This window comes from Colias croceus, chromosome 2 (genome assembly GCF_905220415.1).
Source record: "Colias croceus chromosome 2, ilColCroc2.1".
Lineage (NCBI taxonomy): Eukaryota > Metazoa > Arthropoda > Insecta > Lepidoptera > Pieridae > Colias > Colias croceus.
This window is the reverse complement of record NC_059538.1, coordinates 1,610,330-1,636,338: the sequence shown is the minus strand read 5'-3', so window position 1 is coordinate 1,636,338 and position 26,009 is coordinate 1,610,330. Positions and strand designations below refer to the sequence as shown.

At 32.4% G+C, this 26,009-nt stretch overlaps 2 protein-coding genes across 4 annotated transcripts in view; both read right to left on the bottom strand.

The window, feature by feature from the left end:
• LOC123705268 overlaps positions 1-26,009 on the bottom strand; it is an 80,895-nt gene that overhangs the window by 54,737 nt on the left and 149 nt on the right. The gene's annotated exons all lie outside the window — the stretch shown is intronic.
• On the bottom strand, positions 1,349-25,972 carry LOC123705154 (cysteine-rich with EGF-like domain protein 2). 3 transcript variants are annotated; one of them, XM_045653820.1, is made up of 3 exons: positions 25,755-25,972; positions 3,805-4,784; positions 1,349-2,774 (listed from the first exon to the last, which is right to left on the bottom strand). In XM_045653820.1, exons 2-3 carry the CDS (start codon positions 4,770-4,772, stop codon positions 2,585-2,587), a joined length of 1,158 nt encoding a protein of 385 aa, XP_045509776.1. In that variant the 5' UTR covers positions 4,773-4,784; positions 25,755-25,972; the 3' UTR covers positions 1,349-2,584. The 3 variants fall into 3 exon arrangements, with proteins under 3 accessions (XP_045509776.1, XP_045509782.1, XP_045509771.1); XM_045653826.1 differs by lacking the exon at positions 25,755-25,972 and adding an exon at positions 12,503-12,590; XM_045653815.1 differs by lacking the exon at positions 25,755-25,972 and adding an exon at positions 4,867-5,024.

The window sequence follows — 26,009 nt, the reverse complement described above, 5'->3', positions numbered from 1 at the left end:
GATTGTACTGACACTTTTTGATCGCTCTTAGATAGATAATTAAACTTGTTATTTAAATCGACTTAGTATCTATTCCATTATTTAATTAATAAAGATACATTGAATACTGGTTTGTATCTTAATTAGTCTATAAAAAGCTTATGGAGATGCTCCAGTTATCTATAAAGTCTGGACATATACACACATGTTGTCTTAATGATTAGCTCGACTATTCAGCAAAATTGCCATTTTTTGAAAAAAAAATAAACAAAAAGTATTTTTAGTTTTCGATGGGTACGAGGTAAGTAGAAGCCACAAATACCAAAAAGTGTCTCTAGTGTTCACAATATTCATCACCTTTTAAATAAGAATAACAATGCGAAAAAGGCGTGTTTACTTATAACAATTAGCACTGTCAAAACACACATTACTTCTGAAGACACGTAGAGGCTATTACGTTTGCATATGTGTTACGTAATTGCCACCTACTGAACGACCGCAAAATATTAGCTCAAGCGAAATACCTATTGTAACTGTATATTTTGAATTGTTTCAAATCTTGTATACCTATAAAATATTTAGTTAATTGATCGATTAAAAAAATTACACTCAATTAGGGAACGCTATCCAATAATTAAAAAAGCTCATCAAAATTTGAACCAATTCCTTGTATAATTTTACGTAGGTAACGTTATTTAAAAAATCCTATTAAAGATTTTTCAGACTTTTACTATGAAAATATCCTTAGCGAAAAGATGAATATCTAATTAGGTATAGGTAGTAGGTATTTATTAAATAATTTTCTAAATAAAATTTAAAAAGTGCACGAATTTAACCTGTATGCAGCCTTTCAAGCTACAAGCTTATAACTTGTACCCAAAAGAACGTACACATTACAAGCAAAACGGTGTCAAGGTCACATATCATGATTGACAGCTCCTGTTATACCAATCTTGAGGCTTTGATAATATTATCATTGTATTTATTAGAGACAATTTTAGAAAGATAACTTTTTAAACCCAGAATTTTGGGAATATTTTTTTGTCTTTGCTCGGTTTTTTTGTATACAGTAACTATGTGGGTTGTCTGGAAGAGATCGCTGTCTTAGCGATAAGACCGCCTGTTGTGCTCAACTGTATCTCTTTCTTTTATATATTTGCTGTTGTAATTTTTATGTCCTGTTGCACAATAAAGTATTGTTGTTGTTGTTGTTGTTATGTGCCTAATTGTAATATTAAACACTTATTTTATTTTGCAAGTTACAATCATGAATCAGGGGAAATTAATACATCATCCTCATCATCACATCTACAAAATTCAAGAAGCAGTCTCTTAGGTGATATATATAAGGGCTAAAAGAAACAACAAATATCTCCTAAATAATATATTTTCAGCTTTCACATAAACGGAATCCAGCAAATAAATTATACCATTAAAATAGGTCAACACAACCAAAACCAATTTTTATAATTTTAAGATCATATTAGTTAAATTAATTTAATAAATTAAAGTGTTCAGAAAGATTCATACAAAAAATTAACGAAATTTTGCAGAACCTAAATGAATAAAATCTCACTTTGATATCGATATGACTAAAGAACATATGGTGATTTTTCGTTTTACGTATTATAACATAATCAAAACCATTTTATACCTTATAAATTATATTTGTAGCACAAAATAAGAAAAATATCACAAAAAACATGGACTGTGATTAACAACCTTTAAGATAAAATTAATAATAAAACAAATATGATACAGCATTAAAATAATTATGTATGAATTATTACGTATACTTACTTCTATATTAATAATGTTTGATTATTATTAATAATAAATTAATGACAGATAGGCCAAGGGAGTTTACAAATTACAAAAATACAGGAATTTTTGAGTAAAGGACGTACAAAATAGACATTTTTACGATAACGGTCACAAGAATACATAAAATAAAGTATGAAAACTCGATTTCCCAATCTTTGCAGTCGTCCGAAACACAAAAAAAGAAACGCATTAAAAAAATATCGTACTTTTTCACGATCTCACTATTTCTCGATAACTGGTTAGTACTTATTCATAATTTGCAACTTTATGCCGTGAATTGAAAGTTTGGGAAACTCATAAAAAAATTATTAATCGGATGTAGGACAAATTTTATTTAAAAAAAGCTATCAAATATTTGGAAAGACATGAAAAATACCTTAAACATGGAAGTGCAAATAAAAAAGTGTCAAAGCAAAATTAATTTAATTTTCAAATAAATTTACATCTATTACAGTGTATATTTATTAAAAGAGTAGGTACAATAACCCATTACTTGTATATTCATATTCGATTCATGTTTGTTTCACTAGTTTCACGTCTTTATATTCAAAATAAAAAAAAAATACGAAATTACTTACTAACGATATTTTTCGTCCTCAAAGAACCATTAAAAATGTCAAGTATATAAACAAATCAATTAAAACTCATCCCGCATTCATGACGTACAACATTCGACCAAAAAATCGCGATTTTTTTTAATTTTTTATACAATTTAAGTCCCATGAAAGTAGTGGAACAAACGCCGTAAAAAGTTCAAAGATCCTAGCCTACGTATAAAATCTTATGTGCGGAAAAGTTGCATCAAATCAAAATCTTTCATATTGACGAGGCCGGTGTGGCCATTTATCATGCAATAGTACTCAGCTCCAACAATATACGATATGACCATGATGCCAACAAAGCTCCCAAGGGACGCCGACTTCGGAAGTAAAATGCCGGTCGCAATCAAAAGCCCGATGTAAGTAATGTACCTTTAATAAATTGAGTTTATTAATGATTAATAACTTTATGTGTAGCTGTTTCCATGGGAACTGTGAAAGTTAGGTTTTCTTTGTCTGAATAGGGGTTAGTATGATTGATTTATAATATTATATGAATGTATTAAATATTGAAACTGTTAATAATTAATATAGATGACTTGTTGAACCTTGAAGTTACGCGCCATAAAAGGCTACACCAACATAATTGTGTATGTGTCACAATAGCATTGACATAGTCTAAAGTTCATAAAACTACATTATTACATACTGCTGCTTGTATAGCATGTAAAACTAAAATAATCAACTTCTATGTATTAAAATTTTTTGAAGAGATTCCACATACAGTGAAAAAAGCCCATTGATATGAAAATTTTATAAAAATTACAACCTAACAACATAAGGGTTTTAAAAATAACACATGTGACTATAAAACCGCTTTTTTTATAATTAATATCAAAATCATTCAGAACTTGCCATAGTTTAATAAAACTCTTACTCCCCTCTTTTAATTTATGTTAACATGATATGTAAAGTTTATAAATAATTAAATAAGGTATATAATTATGTAAAAATACTTACTTCATACTTATCATGTAAAAATAATATTTTAAATATATAGTTTATATTCTAAAAGCGGTACATTAAGTTTAACTTGATGAGTATGAATTTAACCCCCATTTGCAAAAAAAATGTTCTTGCAAAGCTTCCAATGGAGTATCAACAACCAAATATTTTGATGAATGAACTAACTTTAATAGACAAAAAGCAAATCATGAAATTAAAACAGAATATAAATATTAAATAATATGATGGTATAAAACATACATAATATAGTACACAATCCCTGTAGAACCCTGGATGAATAAAAAAATACATAGACCAATTCCCATCACCAATAACTAAAAAAAATCTTTACCTAAATTATCACAAGCTTATAGCTCCACTTTTCTGTAAGAAACACAATCTCATTAGAAGAAAAATAAATAAAAACTTTTTTAACAAACAACAGAGCAATAATTACCTTGTCGTGGTGAGTATTTCTGATTGGTCTTCATCTTCCCTGTTAGCAATACATAATTCTCCTTTCTTTGAATACCCTGTAGCACATTTACTGCACATATCTGGTCCATCGCCATAGCAACCCTTACAGGATTTATCACAAGCTATACACTCATAAGAACCCAGTGTATTCTGACAGAACTGGTCCGCGTTACATTTGTTCAAATCGTCACACTCGTTTACATCTAAACAGCCTTCTTCAGAGTCAAAAATGTACCCATTTTTGCACGCCACACAGTCTTTTGGTGTGCCTGCTCTACAACCACCCATGCAGGATCTATGGCACTTGGAACATAGGATTTTATTCTCGTCCTTGTATGCTAGGAAATAACCTGAAGAACAGGTTTCGCAGTTGTTCCCTGCATAACCAATATCACAAAGGCATGTTCCATTACCCTTGCGAGTTCCATCTCCTCTACACTTGCCATTCCCGCTGCATAACTTCTCATGGTCACCGGGACATGGTGAACAATCTTTACCGAAATGGTGCTTCGGACAACACAATTTTAATTTATCAATACAAATATATGTGTATAGGTCATCAGATTCATCTGGGTTCTGTGCCCACCATTCTTCAATGAACTCTTCGGCCTTCTCAGCTACGTGATGGCACTGAACCGAATGTTTCGACTCCTCCTTACATATACCGTCTTGAATATCTACGAGCCGAATTTCACTTCGTTTATACGATTTTTTTAGCTTCTCCTCCTCCCACGCGGCATCACCGCCTTCGTACTTCCCTCTTGCTGTCCTTTCGAGGCCTTTTTGAAACGATTCTATGAATAACTTACAAGATTGGCACTCGCCGAGCGATTTCGACTGACTTATTATACCGGGGCTTATAACTGGCGGTTGGACCGTGCAATAAACGGAAGTAAGCAGTATTAAATTGATAAAAGTGGCGGGTAATACTATTCCAGATCTTATCATCGTAGTTATATCCTGAAACGAAGAGATTTTTTATAGAAACCACTAAATATTGTGCGGTATATACCGACGTTGAAGGCACAACAGATTTACGTACCGACGTTACGCTTACAAACTATTTTACGTAAATTTATTTTGGCACTAAACGCTACCGTCCTAAGCAGCTTTTTAACAATATATGGTGATAATCCATGCAGATTTTAATTAATAAATTATCAAAAGACTGACGTGTTTTATTCCGACTAGCTAAATAAAACTGACGGATGAGAAATGACGTTTCACATCAGCGAGTCTGCAAGTCAACTGCAAGTTTGACATTCAATATTTTACGTCATGCTACGTTCCGTTTCAAGGTGTAAGTACCTATGTTATATTAATTGTATAATTTTTTTAAAAAGTTCAATCACAAGTTCAACATAATATAATTATTGTAACATATCAGATTATTCTGAAATATCCCAATAAATTAATTTATTATATATAATTTATTTATTCGAAAGGAATTGAAGAAATTATTAAAATAAAATTTCTATTTAAAAATAAAATTAAGATATTAAAAGATTGAATAAAATAAAATAAAATCTACTTACACATCTACCATCACTCTACACTTGATGATTTATCATTTACCTAACGCTATTATCACTATAAACGCGGAACTTGCTACGATAGTAACATGGTGCGAGCAATTTGGCCTTACAATTACAATCAACCCTTCCAAAAGCCAAGTGACCATTGTTGGAAGTCAGTACCTTATTTCGGAGATTGACTGGGGTATCTTGCCTACTGTAAAAATTGGGTGTGTGGATGTTCCTTTTAGCAAACAAGTTAAAAATTTTCAACATCTCCAGCTACTCAGTCGTAAATTATATGCTGCATCTAGCTCTTTACGACGCCTTCGCAACTTTCTACCCATACCGACAAAGGTTATGTTAGCACAGTCTCTTCTCCTTCCTATTCTTGACTACGCTGATGCTTGCTTTCTCGACTTAACATCTGAGCAATTGGATAAGCTTGAGCGACTTCAAAACCATTGCATTCGGTTCGTGTACGGTCTCCGTAAATACGACCATGTCTCTCACTTTCGTAAGAAGCTCAAGTGGCTCCCAATCCGCCTTCGCCGGAATGTTCATTACCTACTTCTTTTGTATCGAATCCTTTTCAATCCCAAATCTCCTTCTTACCTAAAAGACCAGTTCCAATTCCTGCACTGTGATAACTATTCTCTCCGATCTGTGGACAGGTTAGTGTTATCTATCCCTTCGCACCGCACACATTTCTATGGTGGCTCCTTTTCTGTTACTGCCGCCGGTTTATGGAACTCCCTGCCCGTTAGCATCCGAAAAGCTCAAACATTGTCTAGCTTTGCCAAACAAGTCCGAAGCCATTACCATAACTTAGCATTTAACTCCGATCAGTAAGTTCTATATTATTTTAATTAGTATTTTGCTTTATTTTTCATTGTTATGGTTTTCTTCTTCCTCTTGGTTTTAACGTATTGTATGAATAACGTATGTATGTTTTTTTTTTTATATAGTGTTATTTAGTTTTATATTTTATTTTATATATGTGTTATAAATATTGTATGTATTTTGTGCATATGAGTATGTATATGGATTAGTTATATGTATGCATATATAAGTGTATGTATTTATTATTTATGTAGTTGTGTACTTCTGACCTACCTCCTCCTTTATTACTTCACACAGTGGGTTGCCTGGAAGAGATCACACTTTAGTGATAAGGCCGCCCTCTGTGCTAGTTTAGCTATAAGTTTTAGTTTTATGTTATTTGTATAACTAGCATAGTAAAGTGTCATAAATAAATAAATAAATAAATAAAATATGAATGAACTAAATACCAACCTTTAGTTATTACCGCGAAAAAGTTATAACTTACAGAAACATCATCGCCTGTGTCCATAAATATCTCACGTACGAACGCGTGGAGCATAATTCTGATGAAAAATTATCGATTTTACGATACGAGTCTCGCAGATCAATATCATATTGTGCGAATAAGCGAGTAATGTATGAATCGAATCGGCGGAATGATCATCACTCATTCGTTTTGATTCCCGCTTTCAGATTAAGTCTCGTCTGATTACAATGCTATCCATTAATTGAACAAAGAAAAGGTGTATGTACAGTTTTTGTATGAACGTAGAAATGTCTCAAATTTTTCAAATCTTCAAATAAGTGGGATCTTAAAATCAATAGGAAATTATATAATTCGAAGCTTCATAATTCCCTATTCAGTATTCCTTAGCATGTCAATAACAATAATTATTATTAACAACACAATATTATATTTATTGTAAGTAAATAGAGCAATGATTAAAATACATATAGCGTTAAAAAATTATTGTAATCTTGAGATCGAGTTTCAAACAAAATTATTAATTGGATCATTAAGCACAAGAAGCAGGCGCGTAGCTACCGCCGTATCTGCCGTATCAATATACGGGGCCCCCACGCCAAGGGGGCCCCCAACGTGCGTAAGCAAAAATTATTAAAAACTTCCCAATTTTTTTCAGAAATGATAAAAGTCAAAAAAGCAATTTTCTGGCCTCCTGTGTAAAAATTTTGGAATAAGTGACAGATAGACAGTAATTATGATGAATACTTAAATATTTCTTTTAATTTTATGCAAACATTTTTTTTTTCTTTTGTGAGAAACCATTCCTAAGGGCCCCCAAACAAATTTTTATACGGGGCCCCGCCAAGGCACGCTACGCTTCTGTCAAGAAGACATAATTATTTTAAAGGTCTATGTATAGTGAAGTTCATCTCAATCCCTGCCATTTGATTGGACCACGGAACTATAATATATTATATTTTCATGGTTTGGACAAAGCACTTTACCTAACGTCACATTACGTAGACCATCTACACGCTTACATAATTTCCTGCTTTCACCAACTACAATGAGCATTTGCCTCGCTAAAGATGAGAATAAATGTTACATTAATGTTAATTTTTATGAGAACATTTCTATTACTAACACTTTAGAACAGAAGTGTGAATTAGATATAAATCATGATACTGCACTTATTAGAATATTTTGAATGCATAATGTACTGTTACGATAATTTTGTAAAAATATTTGGGCTGTCATTGGAAAAAGAAATAACAATTATATCAAACACTAACTGTGCCCTGCGGTTTTACCCGCAGTTGATCTTAGCGTGATGATATTTTATAGCCTTCAAGCCTTCCTCGATAAATGTGCTATCTAACACCGAAAGAATTTTTCAAACCGGACCAGTAGTTGAGATTAATAGTGCGTTCAAACAAACAAACAAACTCTTTAACTTTATAATATTAGTATAGATTTTGTAACGAGTATACCTACTTGTTGCAAAGTCCTCTTTATCCTAATAATTATGAAAGTCCACGGCGCCGGCCGGCGCTTAAATTCCCTCCTTACGGGTTATCGTTAAGTAGTATAAAAAACGTAAAAAGAAAAAGCACGCATGAATCCGCTATTGTATTAAAACGATAAGACATCAACGCAAATAATAAAAGTAGAATGCATCGCAAGCCGCCAAGAATTACGATGTTTTCTAACTATAAACAGGCTAGGACACAATTAATATGAACATATAAAGCTTTATAGTAGTTATCCTGTGCTTTGTGTGAGTGCTCTGTTGCGACTATGGTCTGTAGTTTATTTTAATCTATGCGCGCTTTTGGCGGGAACTGGGTAACCACAGATTATCTACTCCATTTAAATGTTAAATAAAACAAAATGGATCGTAACACCGCGGTTTAATATAAGCCTGTTTGTGGATTATAGTTGATATCATAATATCTTTGAGCTCACTCACTGCTATAAGATATTAAATGCTGCCATTATTTCACTTCTATTTTATATGCAGATAAAAAATTGTCGGTGAGTTTTATTTGCAAATTACAACGTGAGACTGAATATTCAAAGGTGTTATTATGGAGCTGTATTATTGATAGAGCCGGGTTTGGTGCCGCCCAAGTGCTCGTATAAACGATTACTGCGGCAGTATAGACACTTTAGAAATATATTTTTTCATCATAAATACATGAGAACTATAAAGAGTGTTAGTAATTTTCTGAGTTAATGTACTTGAATGTTCGCCCATCTGCCATATTTGCAGGATATTCCCTTGAAGTTAACCTGGTAAAATATGTTAGCATTTAGTTTTCAGTTCTATTATTTTTTCTATTCATTAAAAGTTTTTCAGATTAGATATATGTTGATTTGAATAAATGTACAGTACTCCAAAAGAGAAAACTTCGTCACAGTTCGGTAACTGTCATGTTCCTCGAGCATCTGAAGACAATATGTATATAGAGTGGTTAAATGCATTTTCTTCATGCATAATTTAGTAAAATTTGTTTAGTCAAATGAAATACATTTGGAAATACGACAATTAACGAAGATTTGCATGTGCATTATTACTTTTGGAGTACTGTACTTAGAGTCTTTGGATGTTGCTATTATAATTTTCTTTCTTTTTTGGGAAATATGGTTTCTTGCTACAACAATATGTTTCAAAACCAATAATTTTAATTCAAAAGCTAAATTATAATATTAAGCTACAAATATTTCACGTAAATCAAATTCAACGTAGATTACGTTGAAATTTCTCTAATTTATATAAATTACTACAATTTGTATCTAAAACCTTCTATTATTTTACATTGGGTGAACTCTAAACCACGAATAAGATGACTTTAATAAACAACCACAAAATGCAGAGTCATCTAAAATATCATAAAATAATTTGTTCGATACAATCAGCTAATTATAAATTGAATGTACGTGAAATTAATGCCGTTGAGTTCTTAATTACTTCCGTTGTCGATTGCTTTTTTTCGTGACTCAAATTTTAAGGTCTGTGGGATCGCTACAGATAAAAAATTCCATGCGTTAAGGGCCATGTAGATTAAAAATAATTAACGGAAATACATAAATTGTTATTTCAATCAAAGTCAATTGATTGGAGTGTTCAAGACACGAAAACAAGAAATTATTAATTTTAGAGCTCTCTTAATTCGTACCTTTTATTAATTGCACGGTTTTATATAGATTGTCTCTTATAAAATAGTTCTCATTTATATCGAAATCATTGAACAAATATGAAATAATAATAATAGACTCCGAACAGTCTGAGATCATTCCTTTACTGACAAGTGCTAACTGTTGAAAACCATTATTCTCTACCAGTCTTACATATTATAACGTTTCATACTTGTTTCATTCTATAAAAACAGCAATTATATACAGTCAACTTGAGCCAAGTTTTTATATGGAAACTGTTTAGTAAGCGGATCGCCGTTCTTGAGTCACAGAAATGACGTCATGTCGCAAATGCCAACCGGCCGAGCAAGGCCTCCGAATAACGCCTACGATGGAAACCAGAATATTGTCGCCAAAACTTGGAATAGACCAACAATCCATACTAATATTATAAATGCGAAAGTAACTCTGTCTGTCTGTCTGTCTGTTACTCAATCACGCCTAAACTACTGAACCAATTTTCATGAAATTTGGTATGGAGATATTTTGATACCCGAGAAAGGACATAGGCTATTTTTTAAAATCCCGCAAAAATTACGCAATCCCGGAAATCCCACGGGAACGGGATCTTTACTTTGACTGCGCGGGCGAAACCTAGTCTTATATAAACGAACCAATACTTAAATTGAATGGTAAGCTTTTTCTCTCTTCTGTGAATGGCAATCTTTATTTTAAATCTATCCATAGTAGGTACTTGTGTAGGTACTATTCAAAGTAAGGATTTTTCTTCTGTGTTCGAAATACAACAATTATAAGCTAAAAATTTTGAGGTTTATATTTAAAAAATCGAATTAAATCCCTACGAAATAACGGTATATATATTTACTTAACTTAATTCGCATTCAAGATTACACAGGCATAAAATATACTCAAACGTCAAAATAAAATAATTTAAACAGGCATGAAACATAAGTGTTTAGGGTAACAATTCAAAACCCGTCGTCGTTTTAGATAATGTCGCTTTTAAAGTAATAAACTGCCATAGACCACCATGGACCATGTGAGATATAGGGTCGAAAACCTCGAAAACATGGAGATGGGAACAATAAAAAGTCGTTTACGATACATTTATACTTATCTATACTAATATTATAAAGCTGAAGAGTTTGTTTGTTTGAACGCGCTGATCTCGGGAACTACTGGTCCGATTTGAAAATTCTTTCGGTTTTAGATAGCCCATTTATCGAGGAAGGCTATAGGCTATAATATAGCCTCCTGTCCTGTTGTACTTAGCGTGACAACGGGAGCAAAGCCTCGCGGGTCAGACCGCGGAGCAAAGCTAGTACAATATATAATTCTTAATAATAATAAATCCTTTATTTGCATTTAAACATGGTATTTTAAGGTGTTATAACTTACAATATTACAGCATGTTTAGCCGTTATTTAACAGCGTGCAAAATTATTTTATTACATAATATCTGATATTCAAAGTATCTACTCTATCACTCTTGTTAAAAAAAAACTAGAGATCTCATAGAGATCATGACACATCGTATTTATGTCATAGTTTTCAAGGTCCTCAAACGAGTTTCAAATAATATATTCAATACATCATTATTTACTTAGTTGCGGATTTATTACAAATGTACATTAATATTTTTGTGCCTATCTACGTCTTTTGTAAGCTCTTTATTCTTTATTAGGATTGTTTTGAAGTGATTGGTCTTATTAAACGATATAATATCATTTAAATAATAATTTTGCCATGTAGGCGTAGATAAATATACCTATATATAATATAGTAACAGTCAAAACCGTAAAATGACTGAGGGCGTCGGTCAAAAATGTTTTTGACTGATTTTTGCAGAAGTGTTTTTGGCCGACAATAAGTTTTGACTGTAACATACATAAAAAAATGTACACACGTAAGAAGTGAAACTTCTTTATGACCTTATTTTTCAAAAAATAATTTACAAATGCAACTTTACAGAAATACGTCGCATCACGCGTGGTAGGGATAAGAAAAAGATGGCGCGTAACGGAAAAATGTCACGCGTAACGAAAAAATGTTACAATAATTTTTTTTCCAACCCCGATAAAGAAGTTTCACTTCAATAAATTAATTCTTTAATTGACAAAGATTTCACATAGTTTATAGATATTGTATACTTGCGTCAATTTTAAGTAAAGCCAAGAGATAGATATTTTTGTAAAATAACATAAAACCTATTGATAACAGTAGATAGGTTAACAGTTACGATAATAGCACTTGCAGTCTTTTCTTCTTTTATAAAACATTTATAAAACCACAAATATCACTCATAATTTCTAAATTGGCCTTCCCAGAAGTCAGAATACATTGCTCCCTATATAAGACCTTTTTCTAAATGTAATCTAACATGTGGAGCAATGTATGTCCCCTCATCAGGTAACTTTAGTCACGTAGAAGCATCCTGCCAGTCGAGACTATAAAAAATCCACAGCTAATCGTCGGTCATCGCTCTATGCTTACTTCGAAATGGTTTGAAGTGAAGAAATTACATGCTTACAGCAATAAACATTGAAATAATACTGTTTATTTACTCTATATGACTATATCTAACGCTTGAGACTGTGTAGGATGTAGGTGCTTATAATGGTCAAAAAGGTATTCAAAAAGAATTTTATATAATGATCAAAATGTAGAGACCGGTATTAAATATCATTTTAGCAACTCTACATCTGCATACTTACTAAATTTCAGCTGCTTCAGAACACAGTTTCTCGTGAAACAGAAAACAGAAAGTAGCATTTTCGCAGCCCATCTTCACGTCCGTGCGAATTAGCAATATTAAGTATTTTAGGCTTACATTTCATTTTTGTATAACTACTAAGTAACTACCTACTATGCAATTAAGTTTCAATTTGAAAATAAATTACATTTTGTATTTGTGTTAAATCGCATAAACAATTAATTAGGAAATGACTAATATAACAAAAAAACAACATATTTCTTGAGAATCTCATTTGTAATTAAAAATACACGATTTGGTCTTTTAGCACACATATCACGCAAACAAAACACAATATTATGATTAAGAAGCCCGCCTTAATTTTTCAGCGGTTAAGATAAAAAATCTTGTCATTCCGTTTTACGGAGACGAGTAAAAAGAGAACTCGTCACTTCAAATCGAGCTGTATTACTTACATTAAATATTTAATTTTACTGCCATAGCGGGCGCGCCGGATGCTTACGGGAAAGACAAGTTCCATTTTGGACGTGATGTGTACACAAGTGTTGCCAGCCATATTGCCTAATTTGGAACGCCGATGACAAAGCGGCGTTCTAGATCTATTGTGCGATTTAAAAAAGTTATAGGTCTACCAGAATCTGATGGCATATTTATATTTAAGAAATAAAAGATTTTTATGTGGCAACTTATTTGACAACTATCAAATTGGTTGTCAAATTATTTGTCTTTTTTGCAGTTGATGAATAATTTTAAGGATTTTGTCTAAAAAATCTTCAAAAATGTCGAAAAAGCCGCTGCGATCACAAGCAAGAGGTGTTGTTTATAATGTGTATAGAAAAACATTCGATGAAGAGGGGTCAAACACATCACAATTTTCAATTTTGAAGATTTTATTGGTAAATTGGACTTACCCGTTTTGATACTTTAAATTAAAAAATATTATATGTAGGTAACTATAATATTGTTTGTTGATTAGAATATAATTTTATGAAAACTTATTACAGGAGTTTCCAATACTGCTATTCGTCACGTCCAAGCTGTCCAAGTCAATTTTGTAATGTGTGTATCTGTTAATACTTACGAAAATAAACATAATTTTATTTTATTTTTATTTTATTTTATAAAAAATTATAAGCAGTTTTGATCTGCATTATCATTATATCGATATTTTCAAATGGCATACTGGTAATGAATATACAAATATAAGTATGTGTAAATAATAATATGTATTACCTGTATAAAAGTAATATGTATATTTATAATTGTATATTATACATGTAAGTATGTACCTACATAATATTAAGTGGATATCTCATTATTAAGTACAGTATTATCCACTTATGTAATGTGACTAATGATATTTGATATGAATGAGGACAAAATAAAAAATAAGCAGTATCAAGATCGTTCAGTCTATTTTCCCTAGGGTTGCACACTCAAAATTTTGATTTCCCTAATTGCCATCAGATTCTGGTTTACCTATAACCAACTTTTTTCTTTTTCAATAATACCAGACCATAGATAATTTAAAATTCTATTCTAAATTCAAATAGCTTTTCTATTAGCGTTGATGTATTCTAGATTAGATAAGTTCTTTCCTTTATTCCATTTCGTTGTTTGGCCTAAAGCGCTAAATCGGACTATCGATGCCCTGTTATTTGGCTAAGTGCATGGAAGATAATAGGCAGGGCTTAGGAATGCTGCATAGGATACAAAGAGCCACTTTTGTGCACGCTTACCTGCAGGCGACTTTGGTGTGGTCCAATCATTTGAAGTGAGTAATATTGATTTGTTGTTTATATTTTATAAGACTTATATTTCAATTTCAAAAAGATCTCATCGTTTTCCTCCGAGCTTTATAATATGTAGTTATAGTAGAGACTAGAGATTCAGGTGATATGTCCAATAATATTGGCTTATATTATGGCTATATGACTCTGTTTACCTAGGAAAATGTGCATACCTACTTTGTCATTTTATCTAACAGATACAATGACAAAGTATGCACATTTTCCTAGGTAAACAGAATATATCCAAAAGATATTAAACCATCTACGGTCTCTTAAGTATATATTAGTCTGATATGCATAAGTTTATCTAATCCTAAGAGAAATTTCTATATTTCGGTAAATATTTATGTACATTAACAATGTGTCTCAAATTATTATTCATCTCTGTGATTTTGTAAGATATAGAATGAATAAAAAATATTATAATTGATATTGCGTGTCAATCTGTTTGTTGTATTAATTGCATTTAAAAAGCATTTTGTTTATTACATTAAAGTCTTGTCATAATCGTTTATGATTCTAATTTTGAATTTCGACACCGGTAATTGCAGCCTTAAAATCGATTCAGTCAATACGCGAGTGGACGGTACCGGTTTTTTTGAAAAAAGTTAATGACAGGGCAGGCGCTCGAGCATGGAGTCGAATTCGTTACTAATTTATGACACGATTCAAATTTCAAACTGCATTTAGGGTGCTTATCCGATACGTTCGAAATTGCAGCACTTTTTATTTTTTTTAGGGTTGCCACTCGATTGGTGTAAAGTATTAAGAGACCTTATAATATAATATTGGGTATTGATATGCTGAAAGTATGGATTAAGGATTTAGTAGGTATGCACACCACAGACATGCATAAATGTACCTAGATTGATTGGAATAGGTACATATATATTTATTCTAGCCTATACGTATTACGTACGTATGCTGTGAGATATTACGCATCCTATCTTAACGATAAATAAAATAAAATAAAATAACTTATCGAAAATGTAACTGTAGTAAGTACAAGTCTGTGAATATGGGTGGCACGTAACGGCAAATAACATACATAACATATTATGACAACCCTATCCACATGTCCACAACACGACACCACGGTGTAGTGAACACCCTTCCCAGATGCAAGACAAAACATCAAAAACTCGAAACCATAATTTTGATGCTACTACTTCTTATGTACGTTTAAAAATAAGTTTAACATTAATTTATCTGTTAAACAAAAATAGAATGAAAAAAAGCAATCGACTATCGATACATGCAAAAAAATGTTTCCAAACAGGTGCTCAGCCTCATGTCTTTAATCAAAGTTTTTATCCAATAATAATAACGAACGCAGTAACGAAGCGGCTGCAGAAATGAAAAGTGACCAAGAAATTTTATATTCGATGTTGACAGTTGACATAGATAAAAAATGCGCGGCCTTTATTATCGATAGATCGCAGCATGGCGTCTGGTACCATAGAGTAATGAGATCGTGTATTTACGATGTGTTTTTGCTTTGTTAGGATGCTTTTAAAATATAATTATTATCATATTATATTGACAGCAAATTATTCCTAAAAAGAAGTATACCTACCAGTTACCTAGTACATCAAATGGGTGCTATTAAAACAGTTCAAAAATTACGCTATACAAGTCATAACGTAAGCGGGTTTACCTAATTTCAAATGGATTATTTCATATGAATTCTCATAATTAAAGAGCGCGTAATAACATGTGCTAAATACTGATCACCGGGGTGGAACGAATTTTATTTACATCGCATTAACCATACTGTGATGTCATCTCTATGTTAGAATTACTTTGTAAGTCGTAGATATGCTTTTTTGCTTTTTCTTCGTCACAAAGATTCAAGTAGGAATATTTTCGTAATAGAAGACAAATATTTTTTTAGAATAATTAAAAATTCATGTAATACAATTTTAAATTATTTAAAAGCTTGCTTTATCATTGTATCATTATAATATCTCCAGATGTATATATATATATATATAAAGTTTTTATTATTTTCCAACTAGCTTTCCGACCGCGGCTTCGGCCGCTGTGTCTAAAACCTAATAAATTATACTTATAAATATATAAACCTTCCTCTTAAACCACTTTATCTATTAAAAAAACGCATCAAAATCCGTTGCGTAGTATGTAGTGATAATTACCAACCAACAGACCATGATTTTTAACTTTAAATTTCAATAAAAACTCAACACAATGATTTGTCAAGATGCCCACAGCTTAAGTTGCATCTCAATCAAGCGAACACAAAAGATAGCCAAAGGTAGAAAAGGTAAAAAAACAAAAACCTCATTACAGTCCTGGAGTTAACAGCTTATTCAGAGAATTAGTTTCGTTAATCACACCGGAATGGTTGTTTTATGGCCATCAATGTAGGTAGAGATCTTTTTGAAATTTATAAGACGGTGCAAAGACTATATCAAAAAAATAAACAGAGTGAAAAAGCCTTCTCAAATTAATAGTGATCCTACCATAAATATAGAACATTACGAGGATTTTATTAAGCAATTTCCCAAATATGTTGAAAGGTTTGAACCAAGAATTCGTTGAAATCAGCTTAATGTTATACTAACTCTTTACTAACTACAATTACCTGTAAGACAATATTATAACCACTGAAAAAAAAAAGAAATTTAAACTTTTGTTCCAAATTCGAACTATTCCTTTTCCATCATACGTCAAACGCACAAATTCCCGCCATTTACCCATGATTTTACCACGAACGTAGGAGAGGCGGAACAAGCGCATTCCACCGCGGGCCTGTGAACGGTAGGTGTACTTAGAATTTCTGAATGGCCTAGGAACCCATTAACGGGCCCTGTTCCTACGATAATGCAGAGGCATGCCTGTCGAAATGGCGCGTTGCACTATCGTTGCTATGGCAACGCGATACCGTATACAGTCGTTTGGAAATGTTCTGTGAAATCTAAAAGCTATAAGGAACTCCAGATTTTATCCAACGTTTTACATTGTAAGTACTTAATGTGATATTTCGATAGATGCTGTGTTCCTAATGGCTAGCATACGACCTGCGTCAGCAATAAATTATACATTATATTTTATTGATTAAGAATAATTCATTATTAACTATTAAATTTATGGTTTTATGTATCAGATTAACGTGAGATTAACGAATGCATATAAACAACAAGAGAGCTAGCATACCATAAAGCAGGGCCGCGCCGCCCCTGTGTGCGAAGTGTGCGGCGCACACAGGCGCCGAGACAATAGGGGCGCCGCGCCGCCACTGCCACCTAAATTATTTTTGTTACCTATATGATTGTTTTTTGTAGTGAAGTATCGACAAGTAAGTAGGTACAATAGGCGCAACATAGGCCTTGTAAACAACAAAACATCTATAACGCTTATTGAACAAGTCTTTCAATATTTAATGTTTATTATTATTCACGTTTATGGTTTCATTTTACGTTTAGGGTTTTAGTTTACATTCCTTACGAGTTCAACGTTAAAACGGCGGCAGTTCTTTGAACCAGAGAAAAAGTACTAAGTAGTAGTTATTTTAAACCGTAGAGGCGCCGAGTTTGTATGAGTACGAGTGAGTTTCTGAACGCAACCCGATGCGATGCGTGCGACGCAAGCGGGGCCCGAGGGTAGGGTCACGGGTATTCCCCGATTTTAACGAACGAGATAGCTAAGGCAAAACAAAACAAATGAACAATCATTTGATTGAAAGTATGTGTGTGTTTTATAATCATTGTTTGACTGATTGTTTTAACGTGTTTTCACGATGAGTGATAGTAATCATGATAAAAAAAAGAAATTATCTGGTTACCAGAATCTAATAAGGAATAGAAAACAAGAAGAAGAATGTAATAAAAATGCAACTAAAATAAGTAAATATTTTACGGCTCAACCATCCACTTCGACACAATCTTATGAGACAGAAACCAGTCATGTTATCGATGAAAGTGTTATTAAATCTGATTCAAAAAACGCTTCATGTAGTGGTAAGTGTGTACTTTTTATGAAATTTTGTATAAAATAAATATTACTTATAACTTCAGTTTGGGATATTTAAAAAAAAAATTTTTTTCAATTTTGAATGGAAAAAATTAACTTTTTTTCGACGATTTGACAGAAGGAACAGACAGACAAAAATTGTAAAAAATTATATTTTATTTTATGTATCTACTTTTTACTGAAAGCGTACATCCATAAGCATTTAGTAAAAAGCGGTTATTTTAATATTACAAACAGACACTCTAATTTGTAAAAATATAAATAATTATTCATAGATAGATAAATCAGTTTATTCAGACAAGGAGATAGATAGGTACTCATGTGAACAATATTATGTATTTGTTTGTCTGTTATTAATTTAAGATGTGGCCGCCGAAGTTACGTCTGTGCCTGTGCCTGATACACCATCGCATCGTCACCGTCAAGACAATTATCGTCACCAATACCAACTTTTAAGACTTGTTGTTTTTTTAAAACATAACATAGGTAGGTAATAGTCATATTAGTATCTATTATTATGCTTAGAAAAAAGTCAGCTTCTTTGTTATTCATATTTAAGTAAGTATTAAATAAAGCATGTTAAAATTTTGTTCGAGTTTTATTTTTCGCAGTAATTGGCAAGCAGAAGCGAACGGGATTTACCTATTTAGTATCCTAATTCCTAAATGTTCCACAGTTTTGTACACTTAGATATTAATGTTAATATTATCTAAGTACTGTAAAACTGGAGAACATTTATTTCAGTCAAAATTAACAATTAAAAATATTCATTCAAAATTAAAATCGGTTTTTTATGATGATTTCTTTAAAAAAGAGGCGCATCATAGGTTTCGCACACAGGCGCTGCCGGGGGTCGGCGCGGCCCTGCCATAAAGGAAAGTCGGCAACTTTTGTGTTGTCAAATGTCAACAATGAGTAAATGCACTGGTATAAAGCTGCGTTTCCATCAAAGGAAATTTAACTACCTTTGTGATGTCAACATTTTGTTGGTTACAAGATTGAACTCCCGGCGAGCTTATTATAATTATTTTTAACGATGTCGTTAACAATAAATGCTTAGGTCATAAATTACAAAGGTATTTTAAATATTGGAGCAGTAAATTTTAAACTCAAACTCAAACTCAAACTCAAACATTCATTTATTCAATTAGACTACTATTTAGTAGCACTTTCGAATCGTCATTACATAATTATTTTAACATTTACCACCGATTCGGAAAGCAGTGATCTATGGAGAAGAATCGGCAAGAAACTCCATAGTTGCTCTTTTAAAATCATGTCGATATTACATAATATGTAAATTATATCTAAATACATAATATATCATAATATACAAAGAACTGTCCTGTGGTTTTTACGCGACAACCCTCCATGGGTTTTTATCGTCCATATATTCCTGAATACTGTAGTACGCTCTCTGAACTAGTACATTTTTTATATAAGTTTTAAATTTAGAACTACTAAACTCTCTAATATTATGAGGAATTCTATTGTAAAAGCGTATACCTTGACCCATAAATGAATTTTTAACTTTAGCTAATCGGAAAAATGGCATTTCAAATCTATTTCTGTTCCTTGTGCCATAACAGTGTCTATCTCCTACTCTTGTGTGTAAGTCGGCGTTTTTGTGTACATGCAAAATATTATTAAATATATACTGTGATGGTAGAGTAAGTATACCAGTATTCTTAAAGAGATCTCTTAGTGAGTCCCGAGCACGTAAATTATATATAGAGCGAATGGCTCTTTTCTGTAAGATAAATATAGTTTCTATATCTGCTGCCCTGCCCCATAGTAGAATTCCATAGGACATAATACTATGAAAGTAGCTGAAATATACCAATCTAGCTGTATCTTCATCGGTGAGATGCCTTACCTTTCGGACTGCATATGCTGCTGAACTGAGCTTACCTGCAGCGGTGTTGACATGGGCTCCCCACTGTAGTTTCTCGTCCAATGTTAACCCAAGAAATACAGTCGATTCTGTAGGGTGTAATACCTCCCCGTTCAAGGTAATATTTCTGCTCAACTTTTTAACGTTAGGTAGTAAAAATTCAACACAAGTTGTTTTTTTGGCATTTAATAATAAATTATTAGCAGTAAACCAGTCGGATATGTGTAAAAGAGTACTGTTCACTTCGTCAACATTTGGGTCATGCCTATCCACATTGAATATTAATGAGGTATCATCTGCAAACAGAACTATTTCACACCTATCCTGTAAATAATAAGGTAGATCATTGATATATACCAAGAACAAGAAGGGTCCTAAAATAGATCCTTGTGGAACACCAATGTTAATTGACGCACCGCTAGAACGTTCTCCATTAACAACTACAGTTTGTATCCTATCATGAAGGTATGAGGCTATGAGGTTCTGAGCTTGTCCTTTAATCCCATAGTGATTAAGTTTGCGCAATAAAGTACAATGTTCAACGCAGTCAAATGCCTTGGAGAGGTCACAAAATATCCCCAAAGCATTTTTTGAGTTTTCCCATGCCTTATATATATGTGTTAGTAGTGCAACTCCAGCATCTGTGGTTGAGCGCCCCTTTGTGAAACCAAACTGTTTGGTGTGCAGCAAATTATTAGAAGCAAAGTGACTAGTCAATTGGTTTAATATTAACTTTTCGAAAACTTTACTTAATGTTGGTAAAATCGAGATAGGTCTATAGTTGTTACAGTCTTCTTGATCACCTTTTTTAAATAGAGGTATAACTTTACTAAGCTTTAGTAAATTAGGAAATGTACCATAGTCACAACACCTATTAAATATGAAAGCTAAATTGTTTGCAATATTTTCTATTATATTATTAACTAAATTTACGGACATTCCCCAAAGATCACAAGTATTTTTTAAATTAAGTGTCTTAAATGCTGTAACAATATCATTAGCAGTTACGTGACGCAATTCAAATAATGTACTGCACCCCGCAACATGGTCCCTCAAAAAGGTCTCTGCAAGTATTGAAGACGAATTTAAATTATTAGTAATGCTAGCAGGGACACTACTAAAGAAATCTTCAAAAGCAAGCGCAACATCAGCATTTTTGTCAATAACCATGCCATTATTTACAAGTTTTATGGTATTACTTGATTTGCTTTTACCCATTTCACCATTAATAATAGACCAAACTGTTTTAACTTTATTATCCGAGTCGCGTATTTTATCCCTGATATACAAACGCTTCGCAGTAAAACAAACAATTTTAAAAGTTTTTGAGTAATTTCTAACATAACTAAGAAAAGATGGATCTTTATTATATTGCTTCATACCATATAACTCATAAAGAACAATCCTACACCTATGTATGCTAGGTGTCGCCCATTTACTAAATGGTAAATCCTTGGTAATATTTAAAGATTTAACTTTAAATATTTTTTCAAATTCACTATGAACTAAATTAAAAAGATTTTTAAACATTTCACAAGGATTATTATGACAGGATAAATGCAGTGTAAACTGATGAGTTATGTTCAGGATTACCGAATATTAGTGGCGGGTGTTATAACACCTCCATGCGGGGCATTAACATTATTCTTAACTAGTTTCTTTCTACGGCGTTACTCACGTGCATTCGTCTTATTGCACTACCAAATACATACATACTAAGTATTCCAACTTTACTAAATTTTATACAAATCCTTACGAAAAAAACATTCAGATTGCATATTATAGTACCTAACTAACTATTTCGTTTTATTTCTACCTTTATCTTTAGTTTCCTGTGATTACCATTAAGACAAACTTATAAGATTAACAATTTATCTTTCTCAACAAAAACCCTGTAAATAATTTAAATTGCTCCAGTGCACAGATACACAATTTGCACATGGCGGTTTATTCGAATAATGTGGAATTTGAAAACGGAAACATTCTTAGCACGTATACGGCATAAGAAAGTCATTATAAGATGATATAAGCATTTTAACGTAATCGTAAATCTTTAGCTAATCGGAAAAATGGCATTTCAAATCTATTTCTGTTCCTTGTGCCATAACAGTGTCTATCTCCTACTCTTGTGTGTAAGTCGGCGTTTTTGTGTACATGCAAAATATTATTAAATATATACTGTGATGGTAGAGTAAGTATACCAGTATTCTTAAAGAGATCTCTTAGTGAGTCCCGAGCACGTAAATTATATATAGAGCGAATGGCTCTTTTCTGTAAGATAAATATAGTTTCTATATCTGCTGCCCTGCCCCATAGTAGAATTCCATAGGACATAATACTATGAAAGTAGCTGAAATATACCAATCTAGCTGTATCTTCATCGGTGAGATGCCTTACCTTTCGGACTGCATATGCTGCTGAACTGAGCTTACCTGCAGCGGTGTTGACATGGGCTCCCCACTGTAGTTTCTCGTCCAATGTTAACCCAAGAAATACAGTCGATTCTGTAGGGTGTAATACCTCCCCGTTCAAGGTAATATTTCTGCTCAACTTTTTAACGTTAGGTAGTAAAAATTCAACACAAGTTGTTTTTTTGGCATTTAATAATAAATTATTAGCAGTAAACCAGTCGGATATGTGTAAAAGAGTACTGTTCACTTCGTCAACATTTGGGTCATGCCTATCCACATTGAATATTAATGAGGTATCATCTGCAAACAGAACTATTTCACACCTATCCTGTAAATAATAAGGTAGATCATTGATATATACCAAGAACAAGAAGGGTCCTAAAATAGATCCTTGTGGAACACCAATGTTAATTGACGCACCGCTAGAACGTTCTCCATTAACAACTACAGTTTGTATCCTATCATGAAGGTATGAGGCTATGAGGTTCTGAGCTTGTCCTTTAATCCCATAGTGATTAAGTTTGCGCAATAAAGTACAATGTTCAACGCAGTCAAATGCCTTGGAGAGGTCACAAAATATCCCCAAAGCATTTTTTGAGTTTTCCCATGCCTTATATATATGTGTTAGTAGTGCAACTCCAGCATCTGTGGTTGAGCGCCCCTTTGTGAAACCAAACTGTTTGGTGTGCAGCAAATTATTAGAAGCAAAGTGACTAGTCAATTGGTTTAATATTAACTTTTCGAAAACTTTACTTAATGTTGGTAAAATCGAGATAGGTCTATAGTTGTTACAGTCTTCTTGATCACCTTTTTTAAATAGAGGTATAACTTTACTAAGCTTTAGTAAATTAGGAAATGTACCATAGTCACAACACCTATTAAATATGAAAGCTAAATTGTTTGCAATATTTTCTATTATATTATTAACTAAATTTACGGACATTCCCCAAAGATCACAAGTATTTTTTAAATTAAGTGTCTTAAATGCTGTAACAATATCATTAGCAGTTACGTGACGCAATTCAAATAATGTACTGCACCCCGCAACATGGTCCCTCAAAAAGGTCTCTGCAAGTATTGAAGACGAATTTAAATTATTAGTAATGCTAGCAGGGACACTACTAAAGAAATCTTCAAAAGCAAGCGCAACATCAGCATTTTTGTCAATAACCATGCCATTATTTACAAGTTTTATGGTATTACTTGATTTGCTTTTACCCATTTCACCATTAATAATAGACCAAACTGTTTTAACTTTATTATCCGAGTCGCGTATTTTATCCCTGATATACAAACGCTTCGCAGTAAAACAAACAATTTTAAAAGTTTTTGAGTAATTTCTAACATAACTAAGAAAAGATGGATCTTTATTATATTGCTTCATACCATATAACTCATAAAGAACAATCCTACACCTATGTATGCTAGGTGTCGCCCATTTACTAAATGGTAAATCCTTGGTAATATTTAAAGATTTAACTTTAAATATTTTTTCAAATTCACTATGAACTAAATTAAAAAGATTTTTAAACATTTCACAAGGATTATTATGACAGGATAAATGCAGTGTAAACTGATGAGTTATGTTCAGGATTACCGAATATTAGTGGCGGGTGTTATAACACCTCCATGCGGGGCATTAACATTATTCTTAACTAGTTTCTTTCTACGGCGTTACTCACGTGCATTCGTCTTATTGCACTACCAAATACATACATACTAAGTATTCCAACTTTACTAAATTTTATACAAATCCTTACGAAAAAAACATTCAGATTGCATATTATAGTACCTAACTAACTATTTCGTTTTATTTCTACCTTTATCTTTAGTTTCCTGTGATTACCATTAAGACAAACTTATAAGATTAACAATTTATCTTTCTCAACAAAAACCCTGTAAATAATTTAAATTGCTCCAGTGCACAGATACACAATTTGCACATGGCGGTTTATTCGAATAATGTGGAATTTGAAAACGGAAACATTCTTAGCACGTATACGGCATAAGAAAGTCATTATAAGATGATATAAGCATTTTAACGTAATCCATTTGAAAATTAAAATATAACTTTCTTCTCAAATGTTTCAAGTTTCGGACAAGTTCATTAGATACGAGTTTCTTGGTAACCCAAACCAACGAAGAAAGAATAAACTTCAAAAAAGTTTAGCGTAAGTAGTCTTTTCATCTGTTATAATTAATATAAAGTTTAAGTAAACTTACAAGAGAATTAAAGATCATATACCTAAATAAATTTGTATCCCACTTTAACCCGTTAAAAATTACCTAACAATCAACTCCATTTTCAAAATGTTCTTCAATAGTCCCTCCTAATTGCCCGCCTAAAAATATCGTCTAACAAAACGCGTGTTATAAGACGCAAGACTCACATCCTGCGCTATTGTTCAAGCTCAAATGATCATTATCTGTGCAATTAATCCGAATACCACTTAATAACGTCTGAGATCACACGTTTTTTACTCCTAGAGTCGTTCAAATTTATTTGTGAGAGTCATATTATTTATTTTCATTTGTAGTGAAAATAATTTTCTAATTTCAAAATTGCGTCAAAATTAATTATGTAGTTTTATTCCAGAGTCATTATTATGTTAAATACACAATAATAAAATTTACATTATTTTATATTTGATTCAATACATACAGGTTGGTCAAAAATTCTCGTTGTACGAATTAAAATTCCTAAGCTACTAAGCACTGAAAAAATAGACAACACTTGAAAAATAAGACTTCTTCATGCGCAGTCGGGTAATTTGAATACAAGAACCATCAGTAAAGGCCTTATACATAGATTGTGCCAACCTTACGCAATGCAGGCATACCGATATTGGGCAATCCCAATGTACACTCACATCAAAGTGTAAGTGATATTCACGAGTCAAGTCCTTTCTAGTACTGGTCTATTTCACAACGATGGAAAAGCTCTACGTATTTGTAATTTAGTAAATTTCTAAAAAATTCGCCAATATTTGCATTCTAAATTATATTGATTATATAACATACAACCTTGCATATCTTGGTCTGTTACTACCTACATTAACTTTAAGAAAAGCGTCGATCGCAAGTCAGACATTTTCCCGATGAAAAACTCGCGACACTGCGCTCAGCAAATAGAACTTTGCAATCATAGACTAAAGTACAACTTACCTATGTATTGTTACAACACAGCTGCAGCTATCTCACAACGGAATCGTTTATTCTAACAGGAATCTAATTGCGCGCTCATGCATAACAAACAACTCTGATATTATTTACAATAAAACCTTCATTTGAAAAACCTTCTATTGACTTATTGGCGAACACGCACGCAAACCTATCAATAAATAGGTACATTTATCTATTAACAGTTAAAAGCTAGTTCCCACAAGAATATGTTGTAAATCATACGTATAAACTGTTAAC

Coding starts and splice junctions, on each gene's coding strand:
- LOC123705154 (XM_045653820.1), bottom strand. CDS start 4,772: ATGATAAGATCTGGAATAGTATTACCCGCCACTTTTATCAATTTAATA. Junction 2,775..3,804: donor GAAATACTCACCACGACAAG/GTAATTATTGCT, acceptor AATTTATTAAAG/GTACATTACTTACATCGGGC.